The 15,018-nt window shown below is 45.1% G+C and overlaps 1 protein-coding gene across 4 annotated transcripts in view; it reads right to left on the minus strand.

Moving 5' to 3' along the window:
- The window catches only part of RUNX1 (RUNX family transcription factor 1), a 176,576-nt gene that overhangs the window by 3,045 nt on the left and 158,513 nt on the right, over positions 1 to 15,018 (minus strand). For 2 of the 4 annotated variants that reach the window (XM_086632006.1, XM_086631998.1), the window contains one exon: positions 1,467 to 1,628. The exons of 1 other annotated variant lie outside the window; for it this stretch is intronic. In XM_086632006.1, coding sequence (XP_086488132.1) covers positions 1,467 to 1,628 — 162 coding nt within the window. Of the gene's footprint in view, positions 1 to 1,466; positions 1,647 to 15,018 lie in introns of all 4 variants that reach the window. One more of the 4 variants, XM_086632015.1, reaches the window with a different exon arrangement.

A 15,018-nucleotide genomic window follows, 5' to 3' on the forward strand; every position in this document is an offset into this window, starting at 1 on the left:
CCTGGGAGCAGCCACCATGGAATCCTCTGGTGCTCACATCACGCACAGCACAGTAAGGGCCCTGGTACACAGTGAGGACATTTGGGTGGTACGGCAATGCAAAAAATACTGCATTTCAGTACTGAGTCCATTCACTCATTTAAGTGCAACCTCAGTTGTCACACTGGCAAAGATAAAACGTGATTAACATCTCCATTCAGTCTGATTCACGTATCCACACCTACAAGTACACATGCATCAGGCACCTCTGTATAGAGTTTGAGCATCACAATAGCTGGTAAGTATTGATTTCAAAGATTTCCATTGAGAAAAATGACTTTTCTAAGTAAAAAACTTGATTAAATAATTTGTTTTACTTGAAGTTTTCTGGTTGCTATGAAGATCTTTTTTTCATCCTTCTCCATTTACTCCATTTCTGCATTTTGCCAGTGGAAAGGAGTGCAAAAGGAGGGAAACAGGAGAAAGTAAAAAGGAGTATTTTAATTTTTTTAAAAAGAGTGCATCAATGAAAAAGGAGATTTTTTATAGATGTTTTTTAAAGCAAAACATTTCTTTTTTTTTTTCCTTCTGAAAGGTTTCCTGTATTTTCATCCCTCTCTAAGAGGTAATTAGCACCCAGAGCTAACAAATAATTTACTTTTGGTGGGCATCATTCCTGTGACTCTTTCAAAGCAGTATCTATATGACAAGAATTGGACAGACAGGAGTACATTCAAGTGATTCTCTCCGATCTTAGAAGAAGCCCTGAGTGTTCAAATGAGAGCAACATGTGTGGCCAAAGAAGATATTTTTGAAAAAGCTGTGTGCAAATTTGAATTATATGGCTCTCATTCATTTTAAGAAAATGTCTGCTATTTAACGCACACATATTGCTTCAATATGTGTGGGTTAGAGTCAGCAGATGGTCAGTTGAGTGTGGTGGAAACCGAGGGGGCAGCTTTCACTTCCATGCTATATTTTTCTGTTGGCTTGTAAAGCTCTGCAGTACAATTTGATGGAGATGTAACAAGACAATCCAGCACAACACTTAAAATGCCAGTCTCCACCACCCTGCAGTCAGTGTGTCCACCCATAAGCTGCTGTGCTCTGGTCTGAATTTAGAGCGAGGGAAGGAAACAGAACTGAAATATCTGTGGCATCCGTTTCTTGGCAGATACGATAGCTCTTCAGCACTCCAAACCATTTTTATAGTTCCATATATCTTCAAAGTGCTGCTTTCTCCTCTTTTTTTTTTTTTTTATTTTTTGACAATGATATGCTGGGCCCCAAACTGCATATCTTTTCTCTTTGCACAAATCCCAGCAAAGTGTTGGAGAAGGCTTGCTCCAGAGGGCCCGCCATAGGCTTCACTGTGACCAGACAAAAGCTGTGGCAGCACTCAGGGACATTGCAACCGGTTTGCATTGGAGCCAGCCTGGAGGCTTTGGTGATGTCCGGTTCCAGGGGACTAACTTTTAGGTACTTACTTGACAGCCGGCTTGAAAGCTCTGCGGTGAGGGATGTCATGCCACTAGCCCTGCCGGGTGATATCGGCGTGGCGGGGTGCACGGAGGGGGTGGCAATGGAGCCCAGGTACTGGTAGGACTGGTCGTAGGACCATGGCGGAGATGGCTGTACTTGCCTTGTGTCTGCAATGAGAAAGAGACCTATAGGCTGTTTTGAATGATAAAACTTTGCAATCGAATACGTGAACCAAACCACATAGTGGAAATGGAAACTTAAATGCCAAGATAATTACATTTCAGTTCCGTAATCCCCTTTGTCAAGAGACCTTCAGATGAATTGCTTTCTAATATATTGTTTGTGCATCTATGAGTTTTGAACGGTTGATTTTTTTTTTTTGTGAGGCTTTTTGCTATTTCACATTGACGATGGGCAGGGAAAAGCAGGCAGGGAAAAGCAGATTAAGCTTTCCAAGGCGAAAGACTTCATCGCTGAGATGCATTAGTCTTTTGAGTTATGTGTTTGCAGCCCTTTTAGCCAAAAAGATATGTCTTGTGTGACACCAAGGAGACAAAAGGACTGAACTGTGAGTGTTTCTGTGGAAGTGTGTAAGGGGAGAGAGAAAAACAAGATGAAAATGTGAGAGAGAGAGAGAGGGGTGGAGAGTGAAGCTAGGGTCCTCCAGAAGGCAGACTCATAAGTAGACGCATAGGACTAGGGAATTTGACTTCCTCAATCTTTTGAAAATCCCAGGCTTAATGAAATGAACAGGTATTTTCTACATCTCTTTTGTATACACTGTGTATAAAATACAGAAATAAAATTCAGAGTGATGAGTAGGTCTTCCAGCAGTGGTTCAACTTCAAAACAGAAAGCCTTACACAAACTAGATTGAACTGCCAAGCTGAAAATGCAGACGCCCTACAAGTACAGGCTTTCAGTAGAAAGTGCTGCTTCTTGGAAGCAAAATCTCAAAATGCACAGATGCATAAAACATTTACAAAAGAATATTAACCTATTATCTTCTAGCCACATGACTGGTTTGGCTGACGTTTGAAATCAGAGATGCATGGCCAGAAGTTTGTCCAAACCAATTGCACCAATGCAGGAACAACTCTTTTCTGCTTATTTCATATTTGCATATGAAGTTGGCATTTTTCAGTGTATAGAAATGTCTAATTTTTGTCTAAATCAAAGTGAGAAAGATTCCTTCCCCTTTACCTACCCTGGATTTTTTTTACTGTTTTTAGTAAAATCTTTTACATTTTTTTCAGCTCTAAGAGCATTCTCCTGCAGCTTCATCTACCTAATTGTCTTTTTGAAAGAAGCAAATGTCGGATGAACTGCATTCAGATAAAACTGATATCCGCATAGAAGGGAAATTTCCCAAGTCTGAGATGAAGGACTTTGATCTTCCATCAGAAAGCTCATCTGGAAATTATTATTTTGTTGTGCTTTATGGAGATGAGTTTTATATTTTGTTTATTTCATCTGTTTAGAAGGGAATATTTATATGAAACTCCAAGTCCTTAAAGAATAACTGGTGAAGTCACTTGCAAAATAAACTAAAGTCCTGTAAAGATTTCTCCACTGAGTAATATACTCAAATTCAGGTATTATTAATATTTAATTTTTTTTCAGAAAGACTTTCTTAAAAATAAATTCCGTTGACTCATGCTGTTTTAAAAGCAACATCCAATTGGATTAAATGGACTTTAGTAGAAACAAACAAAAAGACATAGGCACGAAGCCTGCCTTATTCTGAATTGCAACATCATCTCATTGTTAATGTATGGCCAGTGTTTATTAAAGGTGACAGGGAAACAGATGAGGGATCTCAGTCTCCAGGGATACCGTTAGGATAAATACCACAAAGCGTTGACAGACTAAGCGCCGTAACGGTACGACACTGTGTGTTTCAATTCTGAAACAGGGTTAATTAAATCATTACTCCCTTATTTCAGCATGCAACCTCATTGATTTCAGTTCAGCAATGCGGCTGAGTACAAGAATCATGATGCATGCACAGGAGGGATCCCAGCCCAGGGATGGAAACTCCCTCGGCTGGTCCTCCTGCCTGGGGAGCCCTTGGTGCGCTCTGCCAAGGCTGATGGCACAGGTGACACAGCCTCCCCTCTATCACCTCTCTCTCAAGGGCTCTGTTCAACACTTTCACTGCAGAAGCCACTGAATCCCTTTGACTGGGAATGTTTTACCACCTGCTTTCAGGTGCTCTGTCCTTAGGTCTTAGCAATGCAGAGGAGAGGGGAAAAGTCCGTCTCCGGAGCGATATGGGTACTTACGAAGGGAGTGCTGCCACCCATCCTTGTTTTTCAGGCTGAAAGAGGAGAATTTACTGTCTGTTTTCTCCTGTTACAAACTGTCATTGCCTGGTGGGGCAGCCCCGTCAGCCACTTTTCTACTGTTTCTTACGTTGCTGGCTCTTCAGGGCAAGAGACATTTATGAATCAGATCCTGGTCCATAAAACAGCACCAAGTGCAATAAACACATGAACAGCGATAAGAAAATGCAGGAAAAGCCGCAGTAGCAGCTGCCTCAGCGGCAGAAGAGAAAGCAAGACCTCGTCACAGATTTACTAAACACTGACAAGACTAAATTGAGATATGATTTCTTTCTTTTAGTGCTGCTAGAATTAGCTTTGTGCTGTGTCCTGACTAGAACCTGGATAATGGTCCAAGTACGCATCAAGTAACAGCCAGAAAGAGACGACTAAGGTATCTGACCTGCCTTATCCATTTGCTGTTATTACTGACCTCTGGGGTAATTACAACAGTAATAGAGAGCCTGAGAAACCCCCATTATTAATCTCCTAATCCCTTTAAGTGAAAGTTCAAACTGCCAATGAATTTTCCATCTCGTTACCTGTTTTCCCAATCCCTGTATTTGCTCTTAAAGACTGGCTTTTTTTGACATCACACTGGTTAACAAGTTGCAATCTATTCAGTGATGTTAACATAGCACATTTTATTATATACACATATTAAAGCAGGTTGTGCTGACTAACCCCAGGCATCACCTTCACAGGTGCTTAATAACAAGGGGAGAAAAGTATCACTGCAATAGCATTTTTATGGCACCATTTCAGTGTCAAGAGGCAGATTCAGCTCCCGGTAAAGACAAGGTTTGCATTTCCAGCAGCCTCAGTAGGATCTGGATCAGAGGCCTCAAACACCATTTTATTTTTGTGATATCTGCTTTTCTTCAGCTTTCAGGTTACTCAAAATTAAACTGGAACGGGTTCAAATTTGCCACAGGACTAAGCTACTCAAAAAAGGCAACAAACTCTTTCTAAGTCCATCTCTTTTCTGCTTGCAAAATAAAGAAGCGAGCTTTCAGAAGTGAGTGGCTCGTTGTGGGGAACTGAACGCGTGGGTTCTTGTGACTGAAGTTAATTTGGTGAAAATATGCTGCAAATAAACGGGAGATGCTTCCCAACTCAGAATATCTGTGAAGAGATTTGCAGGGAGAGCTACTTCGACAAAGGGAAATAACAGGGCTTTGGGCCCACACGGTTTTAAAGCCAAACAGGATTCCAAAATCATTTAAAAGCAGATCAAAATAGCACAAAGCCGAGGAAGTTGCTCCAGTCAGTGATCTGTGCTCAATCCTCCCGGTATTTCTCCCATTAGCAAGTACTTTCCATTTCTGCTTTTTATGGTGTGAGAAAATGTATTTAAAACACGAAAACAGTTATTAATTGCAATAAAACACTCCAGGGCGAGAATTATGGTGCAATAATTCACACCTTGCTGTGTAGTCACGAGCTCTCAGCCTCTAGCCTCATGCCTAACAAGCTATTAAGCAGAAAGTATTGAACCGTCTTTCGTGCCCCGTCATGTTTTATTGCCACGAAAAGGTTGCGTTCGGCTTGTTTTAAAAAGTTGTAATTAAGCTGTACAAATGTTGCATAATGCTTAATAGTTTAATGAAACGAGCTTTGGTTAGGGATTCGGTGAAAAAAAAACCAACCAGCCGCTCTCCATCCTTCCCCCCCCCCCCCCCCCCCCCCGCCGCCCTCCGCCGCCTCTTTCATGATGCTCCCTCCGGTCCTCCTATTTAGCAGTTTTCCAGCCATTTTCGCCGTGGAAAATTAAAAGCCTCACCCGGAGGAGGCGGATGGCGGCCGGTCGCTCCTCCGGCCGAGGGCAGCCGCGCATCAGTAGGTGGCAGCGGAGACCTTTGCAAAAGGCGGCGGCCGGTTCTGCGTCCCGGAGCGGCCGCGGGGCCGGCTCCCGGCGCCGGGCGGACAGCGAAACCCCGCTGTACAACAACCGGCTCGAGTATGAGTTTTCCCGGAGCCGTCTCAGCCCTTCACACGGCTTTTGCTAACACCGCTTAAGTGCTGTCTAACTGCAGCTGGGCTCTGCGCTGTGGCCACACAGAAGTAGCATCGCTTTTAGGAGCAGCTCAGGGCCCAGCAGGTACCCAGGAGCACTGGTGTGCAGGAGGGGACTATACACCCAGACCCCAAGATATCCTTGCTCAGCAGAACCGGCGTGGTTAAGCAGGGCAAATAAACACCTAACAGGCAATGGTGTTGTCCTAGTGTGACACAGGGCATGTTTTGGTTTCCAGAGTCATTATTGATAGTCAAGTACACAAAGAGAAGAACTCCCTTTGCACTCAGAGCACAGGGCAAGTGGGTCAGGACCTCAGTCAAAACCACAGCGTATCTCCTGGGCTCGCACAGAACATCCTGTTGTCTACAAAACTGATCCCCAGTGTACAGGACATAGAAATCACTGGGACACAACAAACACGAAGTCCTGGGATGCTATTTCTATGCGATGCTGCTTCAGAGGGTGCACCCACTTTAAAATGTAAAACAACGCCCCCGCCTTCCCTCCAAAAGAAAACACTGTGATGCTGTCAGACACTTGGAAGGTATAAATCAGTAAGTTTCAGTGGGGCTGTGGAGATGCATAATACCAGCTCAGGATGTTAAGTGAGATGATAGCATAAATATCTGCCACCTCATCATTTCTATATAACAAATATATCAACCTATATGAGGCTGCCTAAAAGAAAGTCCCCGCAAGATTTTATACCCTGATCAGAAAATAATTCCTGTTAGCCATATGAAAAGCTTTAAGCTTGAAATTCAAATCGGATAACAGATCTCACCCTACCTATGAGCCGAAAGGAAAAACGTTTATGCGGACGCACGTGGTTTGCGCGGGGGCAGGATCCCACGCGCCTCCGAATCTGTCTGATGCCCTCGGAGCAGAGAGGGAGACAGTTCTCCCTGTGTCACCGCAGGTCAGACGTTGCTGCCTGCTCCCAGCCAAGAGGCGCTGCGTAGCCAAATCTCTGCTATGATACAGCATGTTCCTGGAAGCTTCAGAAAGGCGCAGCAGGATGTGAGTCAGTAGGCCGTGGCGTGAGGCAGGATGGCGGCCGAGCCGGCAGCGGCCCAGGAGGGAGCAGGTATGGCTTTGACTCAGCCCGGCTGCCCACCTTTCCACCTTCCCCTTCCTGCCCGGCTGCGCTCGCACATGGACTGCCCGCGCCTCCTCTCTCTCCTCCCTCGCCCCTCCGTCTCAGAAATGACACCTACCGGCTTCAAAGTATAATTACCTGAACAAACGACAAGTGATTTTCCCAAGCCAGGGTCAGAGGAGACACAGGAGTCGGCCCAGAGTACCGAGCAGCTAACGAGCCACTATCTATGCCAGCGAAAAGTGCCTCCCACCCCGTCCTCGGCACAGCGAGATGAATTGCGAAATAGCCGCTACCGTTGCCAGACTTTTTTTTTCTCAAGTTGCAAAAATTTCTGCCAGTCACACGCAACAAACCCCGAAAGTCGCATAGCATTGAGCTTTGCAATTCCTCCACCATCCTGGCAAGCGCTTTAAAGGCAGCAACTGGCAGAAGACACGGGGTGAATGAAAGCTGGGATTAGTTCACTGGTGTCAAACTCAGAGGCAGACAAGGAAAGAGTCGGATCCTTAACTGCTTTGGAAGACTTTCTGAGTCTGCGATTTGTCTGTCCCCCCTCCTCCCTCGTCTGATTTGCTAATCTTTCCAAAGGGAAACAGTTTTTATACTGTGACTTTCCTTTCCTTTGAGTGTAAGGCAGGAATGGTCTTGATTAGACTTGTTCATTCAGAGAAGTGTCTTGCTTAATAGAGGAAATGGACTACGAGCACAGAAATACTCCCCGTAGTTTTCTGCCCAGGAGAAAGATGCCGTCTGCCTAAAACTTTGATTCAGTCTTTCCTCCTTCCCCCTTTGCCGACGTCTCTTACATGCCTGTCTCTGGCTCTTCTTCCCTCTTGCTTTCTCTCATTTGCCTGTAGCCCCAGAAGCTTCAAGAGGACAAGGGACCACGATACGGCCCTGCATGAGTCTTACCTAGTCTCTCTCTGAAGTAAGGCATCTGAAATGACTCAATCTCCCTCCCTCACTCGGGACCCAGCAAATCCTCAGCCTAATGCAGCACCGTGAAAAGGTGTGTCATCTCCCGGCAGCTGAAAGAATTAGTCAGTAGCTTAAATAAGGGGGACTTTCCAAAGGACATCACTGGCAGCAGCAGTGGCAGTGGTAGCAGCTGCACAAGGCTGGTATTCTCATACCTCTCAGCGCTGGAACACAAGGAGCTGGAAAATTACAGAGCAAACTGTAAAATTCCACCAGCAGCGACTTCACCCTGCAGGGTGGTTTCCCTCTGTGTGCCAGGCTGTGGAAACCACTGTCACACCATGGAGCCACCTCCCAGCGCAACAGCTGGGAGACCTGCAGGTTTCGCAGAGGGGGGTGTGAGCTCTGATTTGCCCCTGGAGAAAGTTTTTCAAAGCTTTCTAATTTCCACTAGAAATATATTGGAGATGAGCCTTCGCTTCTTTCTGTGGCCTTGAAAAGCCCCTTTTAGATTGCTAACAGGTGACAGGACTTATTATGGTTGAGAACGACAGTGAGATTATGTCGCGTGTCTGGAAATTTTTAAGTTGAGGAGTGGGGGGAGCACCACTCAAATCCCCAGCTATTCTCTGGAAGAGAGATCTTTGGCAGCAACCTCCTGCCTCAATGTTTGCTTTCATTTTATTCTGATATTACTGTGGTTTTGTGGAGCATTGCAAACGCTACAGAAGTTCTAGGGGCATTCGAGCCTCTCAAAAACCTCCCGTGAGACAGGAGAATGAGGGAGTTTCCCCACACTGAGGCATCACACTCTTGAGAAAAAAGAAGGAAAATATCAGTCTAAAGCAGAAACCTTTCAAAAAACAGTTGCTGAGGCTGTTTTTCTCGCTGCGGTGCTTAGCGTTGATGCAGAACTTCCCAAAGCATGCTAGGTGCCATATGGACATACGGGAGGGTACCAGCCACTGAGGAGGGTTGAGTGTATAGTAAAGGAGACCATGGAAGACAATAGTTCTGCTGTTTGCTCCTCTTTGCATTCAGTTTCTGTGCACCTGGTCTTCTGCGCTACGTCCTTTCTTTTAAACGCTGCACTAGAAAAGGTCTTGAGGAAGAAAATGGTGCAAATCCGCCAGCGCCTTTGAGGATATCGGTCCTCCGCTACTGAGTTAGTGACAAACTGGAAGTCCTACATGAAGATTTTTCGCTAGCTTTTCTTTAGAAACAGATGGCAGGGAAGGGAGAAAACCAATTGAGTGCACCCTAATGGTTTGTTTGAATTTCTGTCACTCTTTTCATGTCCATGTCAAGAAAGTCAGTGCTCCAGTAGATAGTAAAATGTCCGGAGATGATATCAAAGCAGCAGGAGAAAGCACCTGTTACAGCTGTGTATGTTTTGGGGATAGAGGAGAAGCGTGTATTCCTTCAAGTTTAAAGCTGCCTGAATGAGCTGCCTAGACTAGCAGAACTGTATACACACAACGTGTCGTAAAGAAACACATAGCATTTTAGTAATAGCAACTGGCTGTGGGGTGGGGGTCCCCTAAAAAACCTCTCAGGTCTCATTGCTTACTTGGTGCCAGAATCAGGAAGTGCAGACAACTTCGAATACCGTGCTGTGAAAACTCTGATTTCACAATCAATGTATGCGCTGCCCTAGCAGGTTAGTACATAAGCTGCTCCAATGAAATATAAACCATCTCTCCTCCTGAGTAAGCACACTCCTCCTGGGCTGGCGTCACTGCTGCTTTGAAGAACACGATGGCATTATGGGCAAACTGCAGAGTCTCTGGGTGCCAGTGACACGCAGAAGTTGGAAAGCTGAGTTTTGCAAATTAAGGATGCATTGTTCTTTGTCTTCGGAGGTATGAGTCACCCTGGAGAGCTGCAGTTATTTGTTCAAGAGGGAGACTCCATTCCACCACCCATCCTCCTCTTCCCTCCCTCCCCACATCAACAGGGAATGAAGTACAAGGATTCAACCTTGACCTTCCACTCTTTCGGCTCCCCTGGAGCAGACATGCCGCCAGACCCGACACCGCTGCAGTGTTCTCCCCTATCTCTAAGCGTACTGCTAAAGCACAAACTGAAACAGTTGAGGAAATCAGGGACAGATACCATGGGGACGACAGCGGCGAGTAGACTTCACCCTTCATCCCCTTGTGCCCAGCCGGGGAGGTGGCGTGGTGCAGAGAGCCCCGTGGCACAGGCAGAAGGATGCCGGTACAAGCACGTACACGTGTGTACCTGTGCATACACATGTGTACACAAACATACACCTAGGTCTACTTGCTGCACGGCACTGCGGTTTCCTCTGTCTTCAGCGGCACTAGGGAGAGAACAGGTGTGTGCTGCTGCTGGGAGGGTGTACGGTCTGCAGTGACCTGCACAGGGATCAGAGAGTGGTCTCGTCTCTTGTCCGTCTCAGTAAATCCACACCTAGAAATCACATCTTTCCCAGTCTGCAGGGGAATCGCATAGGGACTGTGGCAGCAGGTCATGGGGAACCCTATCAGACAACAGAGCACCTCTGATCCTGTCCCACTTGTTCCCTCCCCAGCTTCTCCCTTCTGCAGCTCTGGGTCCCAGCTACTGGTCTCCTCTTCAACTCTCCCTTCGCACTAGTACGTGATTGCCTCCCAGCTAATTAATTCCTTGATCCTCACGCTGCCCCCTGAGGAAGGGCATTATTGCAATCCTCGTTTTAGCAGATGGAGAACCGATGCATGCCAAAAGCAAGGCTCCAGTTCAGCAGAGCACTCAGGGCATGGAGCTCGGTGCTTGGCTGACTCAGAGCACACGCGAGTTATCTGATGTCACCCTGGCAGGGAAAGTTCACCTGTAAAAACAGCTCGGGGGGAGACGGCTCCACTTTGTCCTAGTTAGCTCACATCTCAAAAGCAGTCTACCTGAAGCACAGGGCTCAGGTGGGGCACGATGCTCACTGAGAAGCAGGTCAATTAGCCCATCTTGCTACGTTACTGCTAGTGAGAGTGGCTGCTTTCAGCCTGCCTTGGGCAGGTGTATCATGTCCTGGAAATGCAGACACAGAACTAGGGTTGCTAATTGTGTACTAAGTGTAATGCTGTCTCCTGGTGTCCTGGCTCTTGAGGGAGGGTTCATCCCACCTGAGAGATCTACAATGTAGGTGTCTACCTCTGAGCTACTTGTCTAGACTCTAGACTTTATTGCCAAGAGGGTAAAACAGACACTTGTGGGGTGCAAGTAATTTCATCCTAAGGGAGACATCTAAGCCAAGCCTGGCGGGTGAATCACACCCAATGAACAGCTGTTTCTCCCCATTGCAAAGATACCAGATGACTCTGTCAGACGGAGACACACAAAACACGGATGTCTAAAGTTAGGTGAAATGAATCCCAGCCTGGTTACACCTCTGAGGTTTCTCTTTTATGGGGTGGAGCAAGACCAAAGGAAGTGGAGAGATATCTCCTGGGCCAGGACCTGGAAGTCACATTGAGTCACTATTTGCAGACATAGGATTATCTGCACCTTCCTCTCTAGGGCAAAACCCTCCATGCCTGTGGGCTGGACTTGGGAGGAGATCGCTGATACTCTGGTGCCCAGCCCCAGAGTGGGGCACTCTGCCTGAGATTGTTCAAGAAGACAGTCATGAGTTCATCTCACAGTGGAACATTTCCTAGCTTTGTGTCTACACTTCAAGACAACTAAATATGTGGCTGAAAGTTCCTTGGATAGATTGTTCCCACTGGAAAATGAATGCCATAAAAAAAAGAGCAAAGTTGAATGAGGAAGTCTCTACAGTCCACTGGGAGACACGGTGATAAAGAGATGACTACAGCGTGGCCTCGGGTATCTTACAGGTTGCTCCTGATGATGTGAACTAATTACTCCGTATTAAAGTTCTTTAGCCTACAGATAAACAGAAAGTCCTTATCAATCTCTTCTTTTACACTTTCAGTGCTCCCTCCTCTTTTTCAGCATGAAAGTCGTGGAAGAAAAAACTCGCTCTCTGGAGCTTACAGTCATTTTATCCACCACCAAACACTGACCTTGATGTGAACTAATTAGGTCTGCAATAGATTATTAATACGAGTCGGTAAGGTGGAGTTTTGTCAGTATAAAAGAGGCCTTTGAAGATAACAGCCATTTACACTTTCATGATCTCATCCCAAGTGCTCAGAAGAAAGCCTATAAACTAATAAAGTAGAATTCATCCAGGGCCACTCTGCACACAGAGCAGAGTATCACCCTCCAAACCCTTATTCAGGATGGCAAATGAAATCTGCTTGGATTCTTTTAAATTCCAACACAAATCAGGATTAAAACAACTTTTGGTAATAAGCAGATCTCTGATGATCTAAAGACACACTGGTTCATTTTATTGACGTAGAGAAAGTAAGCGACATATCAAATGCAACCTTCATACTTTAACAACTGAGGTCACCTTGAGAAAAATGCTACTGAGCCCAATGGTATGAAACCTCTCTCCAGAGTGCAGCTTTGATTTACAAGGTGAAGTAAGGTCTTCTTCATGTGAACATATAATTGTAAAGTCAGTTTGACTTAGAACGACGCATGGATTTTTTTAAAAAGGAGGTAGCTAAGAAACTGTTGCTCACTGTAGTACTAAATCAAAATGGACTTGCTGAAAACTCTCTGAAGCTGAAATGATCTGCTCCTCTAAACTGTCAAGCTGGTTTTGAGGAGATCTGCGAAACTGAAATGGAAAATGAGTCAAGCCCAGAAGTATGTGCTGAAAGTCCCAACTCACTGGGTTGTCAGGGGCATTCAGTCCAGAAATACGTTTAAAATACTGTTTAAGAAATGCTTTGCTTCCTTTACGAAATCCCTTGGCACTCGCTGTGTAGCCGAGGAATGCAGCATCCTGCCACGGTGCGGCCATCGCCGATTCCACCCGACCTATGGCACTGGCAGGTGGCAGCAGGACGTCTGCCCTGGCTCCCCACTGAATCAGAGAGGCCGGAGAAGCACAGCCAGAGGAAGAAGGACTAAAAGGAAGGTAAAGGCTCATCTTTTTGTTCAACCTTTTGCCACAGTTGCAGGAGCAGGAGTGTTCAAGTCATGCACTAGGTCCAGCTCAGCTTGGATGTTCACTCTACTGGCCATATTTAAATGTTATATTGATTGGTTCCAGAGCAAGCTAGCTCTAAATATGAAGGAAAAAAGATAGGGGGAGCATGAGCTTTGAAGTTTAAAGAGCTTCTCTCTTTAGTGCTACTGAAGATGCCAAGCAGAAGTGCAGCAGCTCAACTCACACAGAAGCTGTTGCAGGGCTGAAACCCCTCGGTAGTCCTTCCAAAGCAAGGTGCCAAAAATAAGACCCCTGAATAAGCAGGCACAGGGCTTTGAACAGCCAGCAACACCGTGGACACATGCTCTCCATCAGGGTGGTTGGGGAGGGGTCTGCCCCGGACAGGGAGGATACACCTGTGCCACCCATTGGGGCAGCGATGCCTGGGGGAGAGCCGAGGGGAGCCTGCTGATGCCCCAAATCTCGTACCCCTCCCTGCCCCTTCTCCTGGAGCTCTTTCTGCAGGAGACCCGGGACACCCGGCTGCTTGGAAAAATGCACTGCAGCCCCGAATTTTGTGTACCTATATCCCGATCATAATTTCTGGTTCGTGTGCAGGTAGGTGCTACCAGAATGGGTGGAGTAAGGAACAACAGCGTTAAAGGAAAATTGTAATCCAGTATAGAAAAGAAATGTCAACACATGTCAAATGTTGCAAAATGGCCCAGTGTGAAAGAAATAAAGTAATTCTCCGTATTAACCAACAAACAGCTCTTGTGTTGCCAGACTGAGAAAGATTTCTTTTTTTTGAATAGGAGACGTGATGTTTTATACAAATAAGTTTTCTTTCACTTTCCATATTAAACATCTTAAAAATTAACCTTTAATATTCTAAACACTTCTGAACATCTTGAAAATTCTAGTTTGCTATAACCTCTTTTCAAATTACACCCTATGACTAGTCTGTCTGCTCGGAAATACCAGGTAAAATTATTGTTCTCTGTTAGCAGTTATGAACCTATAAAACACTGACACATCAAAAACTTTTTAGAAACGTAGCTAAACACAGCTGAACTCCATTGAATGTGCTGAACTGAGCAGTTTTAGACAACTGTGGCATGGAGAGTAAGATCAAAAGTCATCATTATAAGCAAAAAGAACTTTTTCCCATTCAAGAAACCAAATCAATGCTTAACATAATTGTGATATGTAGGCAAATATTAAATAATTATTTAAGTAAGAGTAAGACTAAGACCAAACAAAGGCACTTACCTTTAATGTAAAAATCCAGTGTGATGGCAAGAAACAAGGTTATTGTAGGTTATAGATTGTTGGCTTGGTCAGGGGATAAAAAACTTCAGAAATTGCCCTAATTGAAATATTTTTTAGGTCTATAATTTCACAATTTTAAAAACTGGCAACGTTTTGAAACAATTCATTTACATTCAACCAGAAATTATGTATTGGCTGCGGTTGTTTTGCAGTTGTTGATATTTTGGGACTGTCAGAGCAACAAAACAAAAACACCCTTCATTTATTTGTGCAGCTCTTTAATCTGTTTAAATTAATATGCTGTATTACTCATTTTTTCCCCAACGCGATCCTAAAACAACCGCTTAACTGCACTCGCATTAGTGTCTCCTGCCAGTGAATTAAATATGAAATGGTTTATTCCCCCCGTCCTCCAGCAGCTCTTCCCCCATCCTCACATGCTCATTTAGCCAGTCTGAATTTACAGATAAGCTGATGATGAGACACTAGAAGGCAAAACCAGACAATTACCTAGGCAAATGTTTGAAGGATTTGGGCCCTGGGGCAAAAACGCTGTTTACTGAAGGCTGTAAGCACCACTTCTACTTAGTACAAGCCAGTGTGTCTGAACTCAGCAGTTCTGGATAGTGGCCACCAGTGGACTCAGAGCAAGGTTTATAGGTGCAAGATAACATCACGCTCCTGTCTGCATTTCATCACCGCAGGGCCTTTTTCTGTATTCTTAAACAAAGGCATGCAAGTACCAACAGAAGTATACGTTACCACCTGGCTTTATATTCACTCATAACATAGTTAATAATTTATTTTTATGCTGAAGACCACCCTGACAAGGTGCAAGGGCAGATCCTCAGATGGCCTAGTTAGTAGAGCGACACCAACTTACATTGGCTAAAGAGCTGTCTTTTCATCG

This window comes from Tauraco erythrolophus, chromosome 1 (assembly GCF_009769465.1).
Source record: "Tauraco erythrolophus isolate bTauEry1 chromosome 1, bTauEry1.pri, whole genome shotgun sequence".
In the NCBI taxonomy this organism is placed as follows: domain Eukaryota; kingdom Metazoa; phylum Chordata; class Aves; order Musophagiformes; family Musophagidae; genus Tauraco; species Tauraco erythrolophus.